General features: G+C 50.5%; 2 protein-coding genes and 1 long non-coding RNA gene across 9 annotated transcripts in view; 1 reads left to right on the forward strand and 2 right to left on the reverse strand.

The window, feature by feature from the left end:
- The window catches only part of LOC118372517 (myomegalin-like), a 122,407-nt gene that overhangs the window by 18,845 nt on the left and 83,689 nt on the right, over positions 1–19,873 (reverse strand). The window contains 9 exon segments of the mRNA XM_052476352.1: positions 5,014–5,068; positions 5,276–5,393; positions 5,527–5,644; positions 5,933–6,150; positions 14,931–15,196; positions 15,437–15,550; positions 17,411–17,615; positions 18,112–18,391; positions 18,566–18,747. Of these exon segments, the coding sequence (XP_052332312.1) occupies positions 5,014–5,068; positions 5,276–5,393; positions 5,527–5,644; positions 5,933–6,150; positions 14,931–15,196; positions 15,437–15,550; positions 17,411–17,615; positions 18,112–18,391; positions 18,566–18,747 (1,556 nt within the window).
- LOC127910979 (uncharacterized) lies at positions 6,327–8,352 on the reverse strand. 7 transcript variants are annotated; one of them, XM_052476360.1, is made up of 2 exons: positions 7,649–8,352; positions 6,327–7,357 (listed from the first exon to the last, which is right to left on the reverse strand). In XM_052476360.1, exons 1-2 carry the CDS (start codon positions 8,348–8,350, stop codon positions 7,109–7,111), a joined length of 951 nt encoding a protein of 316 aa, XP_052332320.1. In that variant the 5' UTR covers positions 8,351–8,352; the 3' UTR covers positions 6,327–7,108. The 7 variants fall into 7 exon arrangements, with proteins under 7 accessions (XP_052332320.1, XP_052332319.1, XP_052332318.1 ...); XM_052476359.1 differs by having other exon boundaries at positions 7,622–8,352; XM_052476358.1 differs by having other exon boundaries at positions 7,541–8,352.
- LOC127910980 (uncharacterized) overlaps positions 18,833–19,873 on the forward strand; it is a 1,443-nt gene continuing 402 nt past the window's right edge. Inside the window, exons 1-3 of the long non-coding RNA XR_008077097.1 lie at positions 18,833–18,867; positions 19,063–19,140; positions 19,534–19,635. This is a non-coding gene — a long non-coding RNA (uncharacterized LOC127910980). The remainder of the gene's footprint in view (positions 18,868–19,062; positions 19,141–19,533; positions 19,636–19,873) is intronic.

Raw genomic sequence — 19,873 nt, forward strand, 5'->3', positions numbered from 1 at the left:
TCAACAATGGGACTTCTGGGATCAACAATGGGACTTCTGGGATCAACAATGGTACTTCTGGGATCAACAATGGGACTTCTGGGATCAACAATGGGACTTCTGGGATCAACAATGGTACTTCTGGGATCAACAATGGGACTTCTGGGATCAACAATGGTACTTCTGGGATCAACAATGGGACTTCTGGGATCAAACAGAATCGCTATGCACGTTGTAGGTGGATTAAAAATCTGTATCTATAGCACTAAATGAATTGATTTAAAACCCACAACCCATGGAAGTGAACCATGGGAAAACAGAGGAAACCCCCATGTTCCTATAACGTAATAAGATTATTCACGTGATAAATGTATGTCAAATGCATATGTAACAAATTCGCTGTAAAAACTCAAATGTAAAACAAAGTTACGTTTGTCCTCTGAAGACAAACATAAAAAAACAAGATTATTCAAGAGAGCATGTGACTTGTAATGACTGAGCATGTGTCTGGCAGAGGCTCTGCCTGTTGGCCTCTACCCCTGGCAGAGGCTCTGACGAGACAGCCTACAGGGAGGAGGTGAGGGCACTTGGAGTGTGGTGTCAGGAAAACAACCTGTCACTCAACATCAACAAAACAAAGGAGATGATCAACAAACTTAAATGGTCCACCCACACAGACAGTGTGTTGAAGAAGGCGCAACGGCTCCTCTTCAACCTCAGGAGGCTGAAGAAATTTGTCTTGTCCGCCAAATCCCTAACTAACTTTTACAGATCCACAATCGAGAGCATCCTGTCGGGCTGTATCACAGACTGGTACGGCAACTGCTCCGTCCTCAACCGCAAAGCTCTCCAGAGGGTAGTGAGGTCCGCACAACGCATCACCGGGGGCAAACTACCTGCCCTCCATGACACTTACAGCACCCGATGTCACAGGAAGGCCAAAAATATCATCAAAGACAACAACCACCCGAGCCACTGCCTGTTCACACCGCTACCATCCAGAAGGCGATGTCAGTACAGGTGCATCAAAGCTGGGAACGAGAGACTGAAAAACAATTTATATCTCAAGGCCATCAGACTGCTAAACAGCAATCACTAACTCAGTGATGCTGCCTACATTGGGACCCAATCACTGACCACTTTAACAAATGGATCACTAGCCACTTTAAATAATGGCACTTTAAATAATGCCACTTAAATATGTTTACATATCTTACATTACTCATATCACATGTATATAATGTATTTTATACCATCTATTGCACCTTGCCTATCCCGCTCGGCCATCGCTCATCCATATACTTATATGTACATATTCTCATTCACCCCTTTTAGATTTGTGTGTATTAGGTAGTTGTTGGGGAATTGTTAGATTACTTGTTAGAGATTACTGCACTGTCGGAACCAGAAGCACAAGCATTTCGCTACAATCGCATTAACATCTGCTAACCATGTGTACGTGGCAAATACAATTTGATTTGATTTTGACCTCTACCGCTGGCAGAGGCTTTGACTGTTGATCTCTATCCCTGCCAGAGGCTCTGACTGTTGACCTCTATCCCTGGCAGATGCTACCATCCCATAGCCTACATATGTGTACTTAGTTAGCTACTACCCCATAGCCTACATATGTGTACATAGTTAGCTACTACCCCATAGCCTACATATGTGTACTTAGCTAGCTACCATCCCATAACCTACATCTGTGCACTTAGCTAGCTACCATCCCATAGCCTACATTGCATATGAAGTGTGACGACATGGATATTCAGCTAGCGGGATACACGCTGCACCGGCAGGATAGAGCAGCACACTCCGGTAAAACAAGGGGGGGCTGTGCATATTTGTAAACTTTGGGTGTACGAAATCTAAAGAAGTCTCTAGATTTTGCTCGTCTGAAGTAGAGTATATTGTGATAAACTGCAGGCCACACAACTTGCCTAGAGAGTTCTCAGCTATACTTTTCGCAGCTGTTTATTTACCACCACAGACAGATGCAGGCACTAAGACCGCACTCCGTCAGCTGTATAAGGAAATGAGCAAAGGAAACCACTCACCCAGAGGCGGCACTCCTAGTGGCAGGAGACTTTATTGCAGGGAAACTTAAACCAGTTCTACCAAATCTCTATCAACATGTTAAATTTGCAAGCAGAGGGAAAAAAATTGTAGATCACCTGTACTCCACACACAGAGACGCATGCAAAGCTCTCCCTCGCCCACCATTTGGTAAATCCGACCACAACTCTATCCTCCTGATTCCTGCTTACAAGCAAAAATTATAGCGGGAAGCACCAGTGACTCAGTATATAAAAAAATGGTCAGATGAAGCATATGCTAAACTACAGGACTGCTTTGCTATCACAGACTGACATTGAGGAATACACCACATCAGTCACCGGCTTTATCAATAAGTGCATTGAGGACGTCGTTCCCAGAGTGACTGTACGTACATACCCCCAACCAGAAGCCATGGATTACAGGCAACATTCGCACTGAGCTAAAGGGTGGTGCTTCTGCTTTCAAGGTGCGGAACCTGGAAGTTTACAAGAAATCCCGCTATGCGACGAACCATCAAACAGGCAATGCGTCAATACAGGGCTAAGATTGAATCATACTACACCGGCTCTGACGCTCGTCGGATGTGGCAGGGCTTGAAAACTATTACAGACTACAAAGGGAAGCACAGCCGCGAGCTGCCCAGTGACACGAGCATACCAGACGAGCTAAATCACTTCTATGCTCGCTTCGAGGCAAGCAACACTGAGGCATGCATGAGAGCATCAGCTGTTCAGGACGACTGTGTGATCATGCTCTCCATAGCCGATGTGAGTAAGACCTGTAAACAGGTCAACATACAAAAGGCTGCGGGGCCAGACGGATTACCAGGACGTGTGCTCCGGGTATGTGCTGACCAACTGGCAGTTGTCTTCACTGATATTTTCAACATGTCCCTGATTGAGTCTGTAATACCAACATGCTTCAAGCAGACCACCATAGTCCCTGTGCCCAAGAACACAAAGGCAACCTGCCTAAATGACTACAGACCCATAGCACTCACGTCCGTAGCCATGAAATGCTTTGAAAGGCTGGTAGTGGCTCACATCAACACCATTATCCCAGAAACCCTAGACCCACTCCAATTTGCATACCGCCCTAACAGATCCACAGATGATGCAATCTAAATCACACTCCACGCTGCCCTTTCCCACCTGGACAAAAGGAACACCTATGTGAGAATGCTGTTCATTGACTACAGCTCAGCGTTCAACACCATAGTACCCTCAAAGCCCATCACTAAGCTAAGGACCCTGGGACTAAACACCTCCCTCTGCAACTGGATCCTGGACTTCCTGACAGGCTGCTCCCAGGTGGTGAGGGTAGGTAGCAACACATCTGCCCCGCTGATCCTCAACACTGGAGCTCCCCAGGGATGCGTGCTCAGTTCCCTCCTGTACTCCCTGTTCACCCACGACTGCATGGCCATGCACGACTCCAACACCATCATTAAGTTTGCTGACGACACAACAGTGGTAGGCCTGATCACCGACAACGACGAAACAGCCTATAGAGAGGAGGTCACAGACCTGGCCGGGTGGTGCCAGAATAACAACCTATCCCTCAACGTAACCAAGACTAAGGAGATGATTGTGGACTACAGAAAAAGGAGCACGTCACCATTTTCATCAACAGGGCTGTAGTGGAGCAGGTTGAGAGCTTCAAATTCCTTGGTGTCCACATCAACAACAAACTAGATTGGTCCAAACACACCAAGACAGGCTGTGTCAGAGGAAGGCCCTAAAAATGGTCAAAGACCCCCGCCACCCCAGTCATAGACTGTTCTCTCTACTACCGCACGGCAAGCGGTACCGGAGTGCCAAGTCTAGGACAAAAAGGCTTCTCAACAGTTTTTACCCCCATCTATAAGACTCCTGAACAGGTAACCAAATGGTTACCTGGACTATTTGCATTGTGTGCCCCCCCCCCAACCCCTTTTTTACGCTGCTGCTACTCTCTGTTTATCTTATATGCATAGTCACTTTAACTATACATTCATGTACATACTACCTAAATTGGCCCGTCCAACTAGTGCTCCCACACATTGGCTAACCGGTCTATCTGCATTGTGTCCCACCACCCGCCAACCCCTCTTTTTACGCTACTGCTACTCTCTGTTCATCATATATGCATAGTCACTTTAACGATACCTACATATACATACTACCTCAATAAGGCTGACTAACAGGTGTCTGTATATAGCCTTGCTACTCTTATTTTCAAATGTCTTTTTTACTGTTTATTTACTTACCTACACACACACACACACACATTTTTTTCCCGCACCATTGGTTAGAGCCTGTAAGTAAGCATTTCACTGTGAGGTCTACACCTGTTGTATTCAGCGCACGTGACAAATACACTTTGATTTGATTTGATTTGATATGTGGATGTACAGAGAAAATGCTCTCTTTTTCATATTACTTTTGTTGGCTTCCCCATGTGGGGGGTCGTGCACTCTGAGTGGCTGAAAGTTCAAGTTGTTGGCCACTGACGAGCATTGCGGTTCTACAAGTAGAATCGGTAGGTTCGTCGTTACTGGGTCAGCACGCAGCAGGTACCACTTTTGTCCGAGCACACTTTTGTTCACAGGCCTCCCACTGTGATAAGTACCTATCAGCAGTCTATTGGCAGTGAGATTATTGGTGTGTTTCATCACTAACCTTAACCTTTACCTTAACCTTAACCTTAACCCCAAACCTTAGACCTAACCATAACTCCTAACCCTAATTCTAACCATAACCCTAAACCTAACCCCTAAGCCTTAAAACAGCCTTTTTTTTCCTTGTGGGGAAAATGGCCCCACTTTTCCTTGTGATACTATCCTGGTCCCGTGGACTTCTGGTCCCCTGGACTTCTGGTCCCGTGGACTTCTGGTCCCCTGGACTTCTGATCCCCACAACTAATACTAAAACCAAAACACACACAAGGGAAACACTTTTTTCAGATGGTTACACATCATTTGGACATAAAACCCACCGCAAAGCAAGCAGCTCATGGCCCATCTTATCATCATGTAGCTCAGCACGGTCACCTGAGGAGAGAGAAGAACGGGTAGTGGAGAGGAAAGGGAGGACAGAGAGCAAGATACAAGGAAAGAAGATCAGGGAATATGTGTGTGTGTGTGTGAGTCTGTCTGTCTGTCTGTGTGTGTGTGCATATGTGTGTGTCTGTCTGTCTGTGTGTGTGTGCATATGTGTGTGTCTGTGCATAGGTTGGTGTGTGTGTTCTCCACACTCACGTCCACTGATCTTAGTGCCCATTCGTTGTGCCAGGGCAGTGCTCTGTGCCAGCTGCTCTCTGAAGCTCTGTCCCATGTAGTAGTCAATGTCGTTGGCACGCAGCAGCTCCTCAAAGCCCTGGACAATCAATTACATTTAGCTGATAGTTCAATAAAACATTTTAAAATCGATGAAATAAATGTGATTCAATCACTGTCAAAAAGTGGTGGATAATGTCCTAATCTTTGGAGAGATTGTCAGAGTGTCAGACCTTGGTGGTGTCTCCCAGGTGTTGTGTGAGTATGTGACAGACACCACGGCCCTCCCTCATCCTCTGACGCAGGTGGGACAGCTCCCTGGCCTGAGCCTGGATCAGGGTGTTGTACTTCCTGTCCATAGATGGAGGAAGGGGAGGGGTCAGGACATAAAAATACATTTAAAAAAACATCTTCATCATCATCGTTGTTATCGGACATCATCATAGTCATTACCACTGTTTTCAGTCACCATGGTAGTCATTATCATTGGTATCAATCATAATCATAGTCATTATCGTTGTTATCAGTCATCATCATAGTTGTTATCATTGTTATCAGTCATTATCATAGTTGTTATCATTGTTATCAGTCATCACCATAATTATTTCCTTCCTTCATTTCCTCTCACTCTCCACTCACCCGGGCCAGGTAGCACACTTCCCCTCCTCCACCACCCCTCCTTTCCCCTCCAGCCTGGAGCTCTTGAGTTGGGCCTCCAGTGAGGCTACTCGGGACACCAGCTCTCGCAGCTCTCGGCTGGGCTTGGGTTCCATGCGAGGCCCCAGGCTGTCGGACATCCAGCCCTCATCGTCTTCTACACCGCTGAGGGCCGGGGACGCCTCAAATGCCCAATTCACCTGATGGACAGGAGAGAGGAGGAAAAAGACAGTAAATAGTCAGGGAACATGTATTAGCAGCACACAATCCAACAAGCTCATAAGACACTAAAGTCATCAGTCAATGTATTGATCAATCAACTGATCAATGAATTATCAATCAATCAGACCTTGTATGTATACAGGGTTGGGGAGTAACGGATTACATGTAAGGGATTACAAAAAAGGTAACTGTAATCCGTTACATTACAGGCAAAAATATTGTAATTAGATTACAGATACTTTGAAAAACTAGATGATTACTTAGAAAGATTACTTCTAAATTCATAAAGGATGTTTGCGGAACAAAAAACCCATCTTTGATATACTTTACTTTTCTCAATGACATTCAAATCAGCATTGAAAAAAGGCGCAAGTGTAAATTTGTTCCACCTGAGCGAGTCTGACCACAAGTCAGAGATCATTATGATGACACACCAGATGTGTTTGATGGATCGTGGGAAAAGAGCAAGAATAGGCTTTTGTAGGCTACAGTCCAAGCTATGTCTTCCAATGGTGCGACTGCTGTCGGCATCCAAAGATGATCCAACCTGAATAAACGCTTGGAGGTAAGGATGACATCAGTGGTGTAGTCTACGGCGATACGGATATCACTTATTATTGATATCTACATAGCGCATTGATGTGAATCACACTGCTGTTCTCTCATTTAGCTATTTGCACCCTACGGATTGTGGTTGTTGTGGATGGCTGTTCACAAATCTAAATGTGTATTTGAACCCAATAATTGTAACGGCTCTCGTCCAAAGGAGTGGATCAAAGCGCAGCGTGGAAAGTGTTCATGATATTTTATTTTCAAAAAACACTCAAACAAAACCCTGACCTAACCAAACATAGAGAATAGAAAGGATCTCTAAGGTCAGGGCGTGACTGTACCCCCCCTGCCCCAAAGGTGCGGACTCCGGCCGCAAACTTGATCTTAGAGGGGAGGGTCCGGGTGGGCATCTACTCTCGGTGGGGGCTCCGGTCCAGGACGCAGACCCCGCTCCGCTTGAGGCTCCCCCCACTTCGGCGGTGCCTCTGGTGCAGGGATCGTCGCCGGGACCTCCGGACCGTAGATCGTCACCCGAGGCTCCGGACTGGGAACCCTCGCCGAAGGCTCCGGACTGGGAACCCTCGCCGCAGGCTCCGGACTGGGAACCCTCGCCGCAGGCTCCGGACTGGGAACCTCGCCGCAGGCCCGGATTGGGAACCCTCGCCGCAGGCCCGGACTGGGAACCCGCCGCAGGCCCGGACTGGGAACCCTCGCCGCAGGCTCCGGACTGGGAACCCTCGCCGCAGGCTCCGGACTGGGAACCCTCGCCGCAGGCTCCGGACTGGGAACCCTCGCCGCAGGCTCCGGACTGGGAACCCTCGCCGCAGGCTCCGGATTGGGAACCCTCGCCGCAGACTCCGGACTGGGAACCCTCGCCGCAGGCTCCGGATTGGGAACCCTCGCCGCAGGCTCCGGACTGGGAACCCTCGCCGCAGGCTCCGGACTGGGAACCCTCGCCGCAGGCTCCGGACTGGGAACCCTCGCCGCAGGCTCCGGATTGGGAACCCTCGCCGCAGGCTCCGGACTGGGAACCCTCGCTGGAGGCTCCTTTCCCTGGATCATCACTGGAGGCTTCGTGCCATGGATCATCACTGGAGGCTTCGTGCCATGGATCATCACTGGAGGCTTCGTGCCATGGATCATCACTGGAGGCTTAGTGCCATGGATCATCACTAGAGGCTTCGTGCCATGGATCATCACTACAGGCTCCGGGCCATGGATTATCACTGGAGGCTTAGTGCCATGGATCATCACTAGAGGCTTCGTGCCATGGATCATCACTACAGGCTCCGGGCCATGGATCATCACTGGAGGCTTAGTGCCATGGATCATCACTGGAGGCTTCGTGCCATGGATCATCACTGGAGGCTTCGGGCCATGGATCATCACTGGAGGCTTCGTGCCATGGATCATCACTACAGGCTCCGGGCCATGGATCATCACTGGAGGCTTAGTGCCATGGATCATCACTGGAGGCTTCGTGCCATGGATCATCACTGGAGGCTTCGGGCCATGGATCATCACTGGAGGCTTCGTGCCATGGATCATCACTGGAGGCTTCGTGCCATGGATCATAACTGGAGGCTTGGCATGGATCATAACTGGAGGCTTCGTGCCATGGATCATCACTGGAGGCTTCGTGCCATGGATCATCACTGGGCTGCCATGGATCATCACTGGAGGCTTCGGGCCATGGATCATCACTGGAGGCTTCGTGCCGTGGATCATCACTGGAGGCTTCGTGCCATGGATCATCACTGGAGGCTTCGGGCCATGGATTATCACTGGAGGCTTCGTACGTGGAGCCGGAACAGGTCTCACTGGATTGAGGAGACATACTAGAAGCCTAATGCGTGGAGCTGGCACCGGATGCACTGGGCCGTGGAGGAGCACTGGAGGTCTCAAGCGTAGAGCTGGCACAACTCGTCCTGGCTGGATGCTTACTTTAGCCCGGCAAATGGCACAGGACGCACTGGGCTGTGAAGGCCCACCGGAGACACAGTATGCAGAGCCGGCACAGGATATCCTGGGCCGAAGAGACGTGCCGGAGACAAGGAGCGCTAAGCCGGCACCATCCGTCCTGGCTGAATGCCCACTCTAGCAGGCAATTGCGAGGAGCTGGCACAGACTGCACTGGGCTGTGAATGCATCACCGCATAACACGGTGCCTGACCAGTCACACTCTCCCCTCGGTAAACACGGGGATTTGACTCAGGTCTAAAGCCTGACTCCGCCAATCTCCCCGTGTCCCCCCCCAAAAAAAGTTTTCAGAGCTGCCTCTCGGGCTTCCGTTGGTGAGCGAACTTCGCGTATCGTCGCCGTTCCGCTCTTGCTGCCTCCATCTGCTGCCTTAGATGGCGATACTCTCTGGCCCGCGTCCAGGGTCCTTCTCCATTCAGGATCTCCTCACTCTCTGGCCCGCGTCCAGGGTCCTTCTCCATTCAGGATCTCCTCACTCTCTGGCCCGCGTCCAGGGTCCTTCTCCATTCAGGATCTCCTCACTCTCTGGCCCGCGTCCAGGGTCCTTCTCCATTCAGGATCTCCTCACTCTCTGGCCCGCGTCCAGGGTCCTTCTCCATTCAGGATCTCCTCACTCTCTGGCCCGCGTCCAGGGTCCTTCTCCATTCAGGATCTCCTCACTCTCTGGCCCGCGTCCAGGGTCCTTCTCCATTCAGGATCTCCTCACTCTCTGGCCCGCGTCCAGGGTCCTTCTCCATTCAGGATCTCCTCACTCTCTGGCCCGCGTCCAGGGTCCTTCTCCATTCAGGATCTCCTCACTCTCCGGCCCGCGTCCAGGGTCCTTCTCCATTCAGGATCTCCTCACTCTCTGGCCCGCGTCCAGGGTCCTTCTCCATTCAGGATCTCCTCACTCTCTGGCCCGCGTCCAGGGTCCTTCTCCATTCAGGATCTCCTCACTCTCCGGCCCGCGTCCAGGGTCCTTCTCCATTCAGGATCTCCTCACTCTCTGGCTTCTCCCAGGCGTCCAGGGTCCTTCTCCATTCAGGATCTCCTCACTCTCTGGCCCGCGTCCAGGGTCCTTCTCCATTCAGGATCTCCTCACTCTCTGGCCCGCGTCCAGGGTCCTTCTCCATTCAGGATCTCCTCACTCTCTGGCCCGCGTCCAGGGTCCTTCTCCATTCAGGATCTCCTCACTCTCTGGCCCGCGTCCAGGGTCCTTCTCCATTCAGGATCTCCTCACTCTCTGGCCCGCGTCCAGGGTCCTTCTCCATTCAGGATCTCCTCTCTCTCCAGGGTCCTTCTCCATTCGCGTCCAGGGTCCTTCTCCATTCAGGATCTCCTCACTCTCTGGCCCGCGTCCAGGGTCCTTCTCCATTCAGGATCTCCTCACTCTCTGGCCCGCGTCCAGGGTCCTTCTCCATTCAGGATCTCCTCACTCTCTGGCCCGCGTCCAGGGTCCTTCTCCATTCAGGATCTCCTCACTCTCTGGCCCCGCGTCCAGGGTCCTTCTCCATTCAGGATCTCCTCACTCTCTGGCCCGCGTCCAGGGTCCTTCTCCATTCAGGATCTCCTCACTCTCTGGCCCGCGTCCAGGGTCCTTCTCCATTCAGGATCTCCTCACTCTCTGGCCCGCGTCCAGGGTCCTTCTCCATTCAGGATCTCCTCACTCTCTGGCCCGCGTCCAGGGTCCTTCTCCATTCAGGATCTCCTCACTCTCTGGCCCGCGTCCAGGGTCCTTCTCCATTCAGGATCTCCTCACTCTCTGGCCCGCGTCCAGGGTCCTTCTCCATTCAGGATCTCCTCACTCTCTGGCCCGCGTCCAGGGTCCTTCTCCATTCAGGATCTCCTCACTCTCTGGCCCGCGTCCAGGGTCCTTCTCCATTCAGGATCTCCTCACTCTCTGGCCCGCGTCCAGGGTCCTTCTCCATTCAGGATCTCCTCACTCTCTGGCCCGCGTCCAGGGTCCTTCTCCATTCAGGATCTCCTCACTCTCTGGCCCGCGTCCAGGGTCCTTCTCCATTCAGGATCTCCTCACTCTCTGGCCCGCGTCCAGGGTCCTTCTCCATTCAGGATCTCCTCACTCTCTGGCCCGCGTCCAGGGTCCTTCTCCATTCAGGATCTCCTCACTCTCTGGCCCGCGTCCAGGGTCCTTCTCCATTCAGGATCTCCTCACTCTCTGGCCCGCGTCCAGGGTCCTTCTCCATTCAGGATCTCCTCACTCTCTGGCCCGCGTCCAGGGTCCTTCTCCATTCAGGATCTCCTCACTCTCTGGCCCGCGTCCAGGGTCCTTCTCCATTCAGGATCTCCTCACTCTCTGGCCCGCGTCCAGGGTCCTTCTCCATTCAGGATCTCCTCACTCTCTGGCCCGCGTCCAGGGTCCTTCTCCATTCAGGATCTCCTCACTCTCTGGCCCGCGTCCAGGGTCCTTCTCCATTCAGGATCTCCTCACTCTCTGGCCCGCGTCCAGGGTCCTTCTCCATTCAGGATCTCCTCACTCTCTGGCCCGCGTCCAGGGTCCTTCTCCATTCAGGATCTCCTCACTCTCTGGCCCGCGTCCAGGGTCCTTCTCCATTCAGGATCTCCTCACTCTCTGGCCCGCGTCCAGGGTCCTTCTCCATTCAGGATCTCCTCACTCTCTGGCCCGCGTCCAGGGTCCTTCTCCATTCAGGATCTCCTCACTCTCCGGCCCGCGTCCAGGGTCCTTCTCCATTCAGGATCTCCTCACTCTCTGGCCCGCGTCCAGGGTCCTTCTCCATTCAGGATCTCCTCACTCTCTGGCCCGCGTCCAGGGTCCTTCTCCATTCAGGATCTCCTCACTCTCTGGCCCGCGTCCAGGGTCCTTCTCCATTCAGGATCTCCTCACTCTCTGGCCCGCGTCCAGGGTCCCATTCTCCATTCAGGATCTCCTCACTCTCTGGCCCGCGTCCAGGGTCCTTCTCCATTCAGGATCTCCTCACTCTCTGGCCCGCGTCCAGGGTCCTTCTCCATTCAGGATCTCCTCACTCTCTGGCCCGCGTCCAGGGTCCTTCTCCATTCAGGATCTCCTCACTCTCTGGCCCGCGTCCAGGGTCCTTCTCCATTCAGGATCTCCTCACTCTCTGGCCCGCGTCCAGGGTCCTTCTCCATTCAGGATCTCCTCACTCTCTGGCCCGCGTCCAGGGTCCTTCTCCATTCAGGATCTCCTCACTCTCTGGCCCCGCGTCCAGGGTCCTTCTCCATTCAGGATCTCCTCACTCTCCGGCCCGCGTCCAGGGTCCTTCTCCATTCAGGATCTCCTCACTCTCTGGCCCGCGTCCAGGGTCCTTCTCCATTCAGGATCTCCTCACTCTCTGGCCCGCGTCCAGGGTCCTTCTCCATTCAGGATCTCCTCACTCTCTGGCCCGCGTCCAGGGTCCTTCTCCATTCAGGATCTCCTCACTCTCTGGCCCGCGTCCAGGGTCCTTCTCCATTCAGGATCTCCTCACTCTCTGGCCCGCGTCCAGGGTCCTTCTCCATTCAGGATCTCCTCACTCTCTGGCCCGCGTCCAGGGTCCTTCTCCATTCAGGATCTCCTCACTCTCCGGCCCGCGCCCAGGGTCCTTCTCCATTCAGGATCTCCTCACTCTCTGGCCCGCGTCCAGGGTCCTTCTCCATTCAGGATCTCCTCACTCTCTGGCCCGCGTCCAGGGTCCTTCTCCATTCAGGATCTCCTCACTCTCTGGCCCGCGTCCAGGGTCCTTCTCCATTCAGGATCTCCTCACTCTCTGGCCCGCGTCCAGGGTCCTTCTCCATTCAGGATCTCCTCACTCTCCGGCCCGCGTCCAGGGTCCTTCTCCATTCAGGATCTCCTCACTCTCCGGCCCGCGTCCAGGGTCCTTCTCCATTCAGGATCTCCTCACTCTCCGGCCCGCGTCCAGGGTCCTTCTCCATTCAGGATCTCCTCACTCTCCGGCCCGCGTCCAGGGTCCTTCTCCATTCAGGATCTCCTCACTCTCCGGCCCGCGTCCAGGGTCCTTCTCCATTCAGGATCTCCTCAGGTCCAGGGTCCTTCTCCATTCAGGATCTCCTCACTCTCCGGCCCGCGTCCAGGGTCCTTCTCCATTCAGGATCTCCTCACTCTCCGGCCCGCGTCCAGGGTCCTTCTCCATTCAGGATCTCCTCACTCTCTGGCCCGCGTCCAGGGTCCTTCTCCATTCAGGATCTCCTCAGGGTCCTCTCATTCAGGATCTCCTCCTCTCCGGCCCGCGTCCAGGGTCCTTCTCCATTCAGGATCTCCTCACTCTCTGGCCCGCGTCCAGGGTCCTTCTCCATTCAGGATCTCCTCACTCTCGGCCCGTGTCCAGGGTCCTTCTCCATTCAGGATCTCCTCACTCTCTGGCCCGCGTCCAGGGTCCTTCTCCATTCAGGACTCTCTCTCACTCTCCATTCAGGATCTCCTCCTGGCGTCCAGGGTCCTTCTCCATTCAGGATCTCCTCACTCTCCGGCCCGCGTCCAGGGTCCTTCTCCATTCAGGATCTCCTCACTCTCCGGCCCCCCAGGGTCCTTCTCCATTCAGGATCTCCTCACTCTCCGGCCCGCGTCCAGGGTCCTTCTCCATTCAGGATCTCCTCACTCTCCGGCCCGCGTCCAGGGTCCTTCTCCATTCAGGATCTCCTCAGGCCCGCGTCCAGGGTCCTTCTCCATTCAGGATCTCTCACTCTCCGGCTAACCGCATCCAGGGTCCTTCTCCATTCAGGATCTCCTCACTCTCTGGCCCGCGTCCAGGGTCCTTCTCCATTCAGGATCTCTCACTCTCTGGCCCGCGTCCAGGGTCCTTCTCCATTCAGGATCTCCTCACTCTCCGGCCCGATGTCCAGGGTCCTTCTCCATTCAGGATCTCCTCACTCTCTGGCCCGCGTCCAGGGTCCTTCTCCATTCAGGATCTCCTCACTCTCTGGCCAAAAGGGTGTCCAGGGTCCTTCTCCATTCAGGATCTCCTCACTCTCCGGCCCGCGTCCAGGGTCCTTCTCCATTCAGGATCTCCTCACTCTCCGGCCCGCGTCCAGGGTCCTTCTCCATTCAGGATCTCCTCACTCTCTGGCCCGCGTCCAGGGTCCTTCTCCATTCAGGATTCTCCTGAAGAATATAACTCTCCAAATCCCTCCATGCGCTCCAGGGTCCTTCTCCATTCAGGATCTCCATTCAGGACTCCTCCGGCCCGCGTCCAGGGTCCTTCTCCATTCAGGATCTCCTCATGTCTCTGGTATAGCGTCCAGGGTAATCTCCATTCAGGATCTCCTGTTTTCTCCGGCCCGCGTCCAGGGTCCTTCTCCATTCAGGATCTCCTCACATGTCCAACTCTCCTGACCACGCTGCTTGGTCCGTTTTTGGTGGGATCTTCTGTAACAGCTGTCATCGAAAGGAGTGGACCAAAGCGCAGCGTGGAAAATGTTCATGATCATTTATTTTCAAAAAACACTCAAACAAAAATAACCAAAGTGAAAGCGCACAGTTCTGTCAGGTACAGACACAAAACAGAAAACAAGATCCCACAAAACCCAAAAGGAAAATGACAACTTATGTGTGATCCCCAATCAGAGACAGTGATAGACTGCCTCTGATTGGGAACCACACACACACACACGACTCAAAACAAAGAAATAGAAATAGAAAACATTTCCACCTGAGTCACACCCTGACCTAACCAAACATAGAGAATAAAAAGGATCTCTAAGGTCAGGGCGTGACAATAAATCAAGAAGTTTAAGCTGCCTATCAATCATGAATAAAATAATTGAAAGTGGGGATTTTATTGCTCAATCTAATTCATGCTGATGAAAAAGAAAATCCATAGGCCTAATGGACACATGCTCAAACTTGCACACCTTTGATAGACTTAAAGGGGCAATCTGTAGTTGCTGCATCCATTTTCAGACTTAGAAATTATATACAGTATATATATATAGCCATTGATTCTTGAAGAATATAACTTAGAAATCCCTCATGAGCTTAGTTCAACTGTCACACTCCATGATAACCCAAAATATAACCATGTTTTATTCCAATGTTTGGTAAACATTGTAAATGTAAACAAACACGGTTTAGTTTTCTTCATAATGCCTCTTAAACAATGTTTTTTATACAATGGATAAATAGCTCAGATTACGTTCCTGATTTTGGGTAATCCAAAAGTTATGTTACTGATTCCAATTTTGGACCGGTAACTAGTACCTGTAACAGATTACATTTAGAAAGTAACCTACCCAACCCTGTATGTATATGAAGTACCTTGCGTGGGGTGCGTTCCAGACTGGATGCGTAGTCACTGGTGGTGGAGAGTGAACGCACACGTAGCTGCAACCCACGAATCACCTTGTGGCAGCGGGTCAGCTGAGAACGCAGGTCCAGGACCAATTGCTGTAAGGATCCTGCCGCTGGCTCCTCGCCTTCATCAAAAGCTCCGCCCACACTCCCATCGCCATGGAACCAAACTCCGGCACTCTCGTAGTCCTGCCGGTGGCTCAGTGACGTACACATCTCCAGATCATCAAACTCTAGGGTGTATAGATCAGCACATCGGACACAGGTAAGGTAAAGTGACAGGAGAGGTGGGAATGAGAAGTGATGCAGGTACTGTATTGTGAGATGTTTGGTACAGTAGATGTCTCAAGTGACAAACTGAAATAGAAGCAGTGAGAGGTGACACTGTCAGAGAGGTGTAACGGGAGAGAGGCGATAGGTAAGACGGGAGTGAGAGAAAAGACGGGAGACAGGGAAAGGCACAGCTAAGTTACCTGGGCTGCTGGCCTCTCTGTCTGCCTCGTTCTCACTACGGCCACAGGTCTCATAGCCCAGGTCCTGTAGGTCTACCTGGACCTGCTTACTGTCCTGCTCAACTGATGTCTCTGCTGAGAAAGACAGAGAGAGAGAACCATTACAACCATTGAATAAATTACATTGAGTGATTCAATTAAGTTAATCAGTTATACTGTATTTAAATATGTATATGCCACTGTATGTGTGTGGGTTCTTTTCTCTGGGGGAATTTAGTGATATTTTACACAGACAAGTTCAGTACTTCACTATCTTTGACATCTTCACAGAGTTTCAGGAAGAAAAGATTGCATCATCACTGGTGTGTATGTGTGTTCTGTGTATCTGTGTGTGTGTGTTCTGTGTGTGTGTGTTCTGTGTATCTGTATGTGTGTGTTCTGTGTATCTGTGTGTGTATGTGTTCTGCGTATCTGTGTGTGTATGTGTTCTGTGTATCTGTATGTATGTGTTCTGTGTATCTGTATGTATGTGTGTTCTGTGTATCTGTATGTTTGTGTGTTCCGCGTATCTGTGTGTGTGTGTTCTGCGTATCTGTGTGTGTGTTCTGTGTATCTGTGTGTGTATGTGTTCTGTGTATCTGTATGTATGTGTGTTCTGTGTATCTGTATGTTTGTGTGTTCTGCGTATCTGTGTAATTGTGTGTTCTGTAAATCTGTATGTGTGTTCTGTGTATCTGTATGTCATGACTCTCCTGGTCGAGGAACCAAGGCCTTAGATCAGCTTGGCAAATGGCTGACAGATAGACGGGGGGGAGTGCCAATCATAAATATTATGCAGCAGAGAACCCTTTCCTGCTCTTCTGTATCAACAAAAGGAATGCCTTAGTCTCTAGAGAGACTGTTGCCCGCACAAAAACTCTAACGTCCAAAGAGTGAACTTTGGCACAATATTTCTAAGATAGGAATGTTAAGAATGGTCAGTGGGGATCTAAAGAATAATAATGTCATATTGCTTTTCATTTTGTGATGTTATTAAAAACTGTATGAACCAAATACTGTAACTTAGGAAGGAAACACATTCTAGCTTTCAAGTTTTCATCCAATATGATGTTAATATAATATGAAGAACGATGAGACTATTTTTCTTAAGATATTAATGTGGTTTTAGTTTTCTAACGAGATCCTAGTTTTCATGTCCTTTTGCACATTAACTAAGCCACGCCCTGAACGAGGTCAGAAGAGCATGTCAGTGTGATGGAACCGCCCTATTTGACCAAAGTGCTTAAAAAGGACTCGCTAAGAATTAACATACCAGACCAGCAAATGTGAAGTGTGAGCTAAACGTTATAAATGGTTGAAACTCTAAGACCAGAAAACGTGTAGCTGAAAATGGTTTGACCTTTGAATCTCCACACGAGGTGAAGAAGATAAAAAATAGACGTTAACATTGCCAGTCTGCAGCTGGGCATGTAGAAGTGGTCCTAGAACTTTCACTAAAGACATGAGGCGGGAAGGAAGTAAATCCCATATCAGACAACCATTGGTGCATCTGAAGATCTGTTCTATTTGAACACTCCACTCCACCACAAGACCAAGACAACTACGAAGGACATTGTGACCTCTGGTGGACAACCAGAGCCTTACACCCATTGAGCCCTTCACATAGAAGGACTGATTGTTTTCAACAGAGAGACGACGAACAAAGACATCTGCATTACATTTCTTACCCAAACGGGCGGTGGAGATGGTAACTCTATAAACAACTTCTCTCGTGGTGCCCCAAATTCTTAATGAGTTCATTGTTACATGATTAATTTAATCTGGTAACAATTAAACATAGTTAGTTGATTCGATAAACATATCTGTGTGTGTTCTGTGTATCTGTGTGTTCTGTGTATCTGTGTGTTCTGTGCATCTCTTTGTGTGTGTGTGTTCTGTGTATATGTATGTGTGTGTGTGTGTATTTATGTTTTCAGCATATGCAAGAGGACTCACTGAGTAGTTCCCTGTAGTCTTTGAGTTGTTCAGCCTGTGCATGTACTGTGGCCTCAGACACCATGAGTCTCTCCTGCAGCTCCCTGCTCTCCTGTCTGCTCAGCGCCAAATCAGAACGCAGATGCGCCGCCTGCTCACGGAGACCCGCATCCATATGCTGCCAGAACCCACCCACATCGCCGGTGACATCATCAGATTCAGCCTCCTATAGGGCACAAGACAAAACAGTGGGGTTAAAAAAGGGGGGGGGGGAATCTCATTCACTTTTACATGACTAGGAAAGACCATTATGGTCCAACTGTTGTTATATCACAAGCTAAAATAAAGATCACGGAAGCAGCAAACGGAGATCGGACACCTTTCTTGTCATTATGGGGAAAAAAACATTGACATGTAGAGTAGAAGAAGTGTGAATATGTCCTGCATTCTATTTCCGAAAGCACATGCAGAAGCAACACAGAACACTGCTTTCCTCTGGTCTCTTTTGCCTGAAACCCAGGAGCAGCAGCTGCCCAGAGGCAGTCATGATGCTTATATAAACTATCAGCCCTACATGGACTGCTCTAGCTATACCAACACAGAGATATGAGGAGAGAGGGGGAGAAAAATAGACAGAGAAAGAGGGAGGGAGAGATAAAGAGAAAGAGAGGTTTACACTATTCTAGTATAGACTGGTTTAGGGTAGAGGAGTGTATGTGTACCTTCTCTGTTTGGTCTGGCTGGTGATGGGAGAGGAGAGTCCCCAAGTCTAGGGAGTGAGGTCTGGTATACTGTCTGTTCCCCCTCCCCTCTCTCATCCTCACTGCTGGGGGGCCATAGTTGCCCTGGGTGGGTACCACTGTTGATTGTGCCTCCTCCTCCTCCTCCTGTCCCCATCCTTGGCAGATGTCTGTTGGATCCTCCAGAGTTCCTAGACCCTGTAATCCCCCTTGGCTATCTTTCAGGGCTTCATTCTCTTGTTGTAGCTTCTGCAGTGTTCTCCTGCAAGAAATAGACACCAGAGGATTCATGATTAACAACCACATCAACAACAACCACCACAATAACAACAATGGCTGCAATGACAATCAGACTGTGAGCCTTTGACTGTGCTTCTTGTAGGTAGATGGGAGACACTGAGATAAGTAGGTAAGTGGGTACTGTGTAGGTACATACCTCATCTGGGCTAGTGAGGAGCAGCCGGTTGTCTCCAGCTGTGTTCTCATCTCCTCCACTTCTTCTTCGAATGCCCTCTTCTGTTCAGCCAGCTGCTGTCCCTGCCCCTCTGCCCCCTGGGACAGTGCTCCGCTCAAAGGTCCTCCAGACAGCACCCCCTGCCCACAGGCCACCACAGAGTTCTGCACACGAAAGAAAGGAGAAGAGAAGGGTAAAAGAGTGAGGGGAAGACAGGTAATAAGAGAGGGGAAGACAGGTAATAAGAGAGGGGAAGACAGGTAATAAGAGAGAGGGGAAGACAGGTAACATAGAGAGAAGACAGGGGAAGACAGGTAATAAGAGTGGGGAAGAGGGGAAGACAGGTAATAAGAGAGGGGAAGACAGGTAATAAGGGGAAGACAGGTAATAAGAGGGAAGACAGGTAATAAGAGAGGGGAAGACAGGTAATAAGAGAGGGGGAAGACAGGTAATAAGAGAGGGAAGAGAGGGGAAGACAGGTAATAAGAGAGGGGAAGACAGGTAATAAGAGAGGGGGGAAGACAGGTAATAAGAGTGGGGAAGAGAGGGGAAGACAGGTAATAAGAGAGAGGGGAAGACAGGTAATAAGAGTGGGGAAGAGAGGGGAAGACAGGTAATAAGAGAGAGGGGAAGACAGGTAATAAGAGAGAAGGGAAGAAGGTAATAAGAGAGAGGGGAAGACAGGTAATAAGAGAGGGGAAGACAGGTAATAAGAGAGGGAAAGAGAGGGGAAGACAGGTAATAAGAGAGAGGGGAAGACAGGTAATAAGAGAGAAGGGAAGACAGGTAATAAGAGAGAGGGGAAGACAGGTAATAAGAGAGAGGGGAAGACAGGTAATAAGAGAGAGGGGAAGACAGGTAATAAGAGAGAGGGGAAGAAAGGTAATAAGCGAGGGGAAGACAGGTAATAAGAGAGAGGGGAAAACCGGTAATAAGAGAGGGGAAGACAGGTAATAAGAGAGAGGGGAAGACAGGTAATAAGAGAGGGGAAGACAGGTAATAAGAGAGGGGGGAAGACAGGTAATAAGAGTGGGGAAGAGAGGGGAAGACAGGTAATAAGAGAGAAGAGAAGACAGATAATAGGGGAAGACAGGTAATAAGAGAGGGGAAGACAGGTAATAAGAGAGGGGAAGACAGGTAATAAGAGAGGGGAAGACAGGTAATAAGAGAGGAAGACAGGTAGAGAGGGGAGACAGGTAATAAGAGAGAAGGGGAAGACAGGTAATAGAGAAGAGGGGAAGACAGGTAAGAAGAGGGGAAGAGGTAATAAGAGAGGGGAAGACAGGTAAT

This window comes from Oncorhynchus keta, chromosome 23 (assembly GCF_023373465.1).
Source record: "Oncorhynchus keta strain PuntledgeMale-10-30-2019 chromosome 23, Oket_V2, whole genome shotgun sequence".
Lineage (NCBI taxonomy): Eukaryota > Metazoa > Chordata > Actinopteri > Salmoniformes > Salmonidae > Oncorhynchus > Oncorhynchus keta.

Coding starts and splice junctions, on each gene's coding strand:
- LOC127910979 (XM_052476354.1), bottom strand. CDS start 8,350: ATGATCCATGGCACGAAGCCTCCAGTTATGATCCATGCCAAGCCTCCA. Junction 7,358..7,432: donor GTCCGGAGCCTGCGGCGAGG/GTTCCCAGTCCG, acceptor GCCTGCGGCGAG/GTTCCCAGTCCGGAGCCTGC.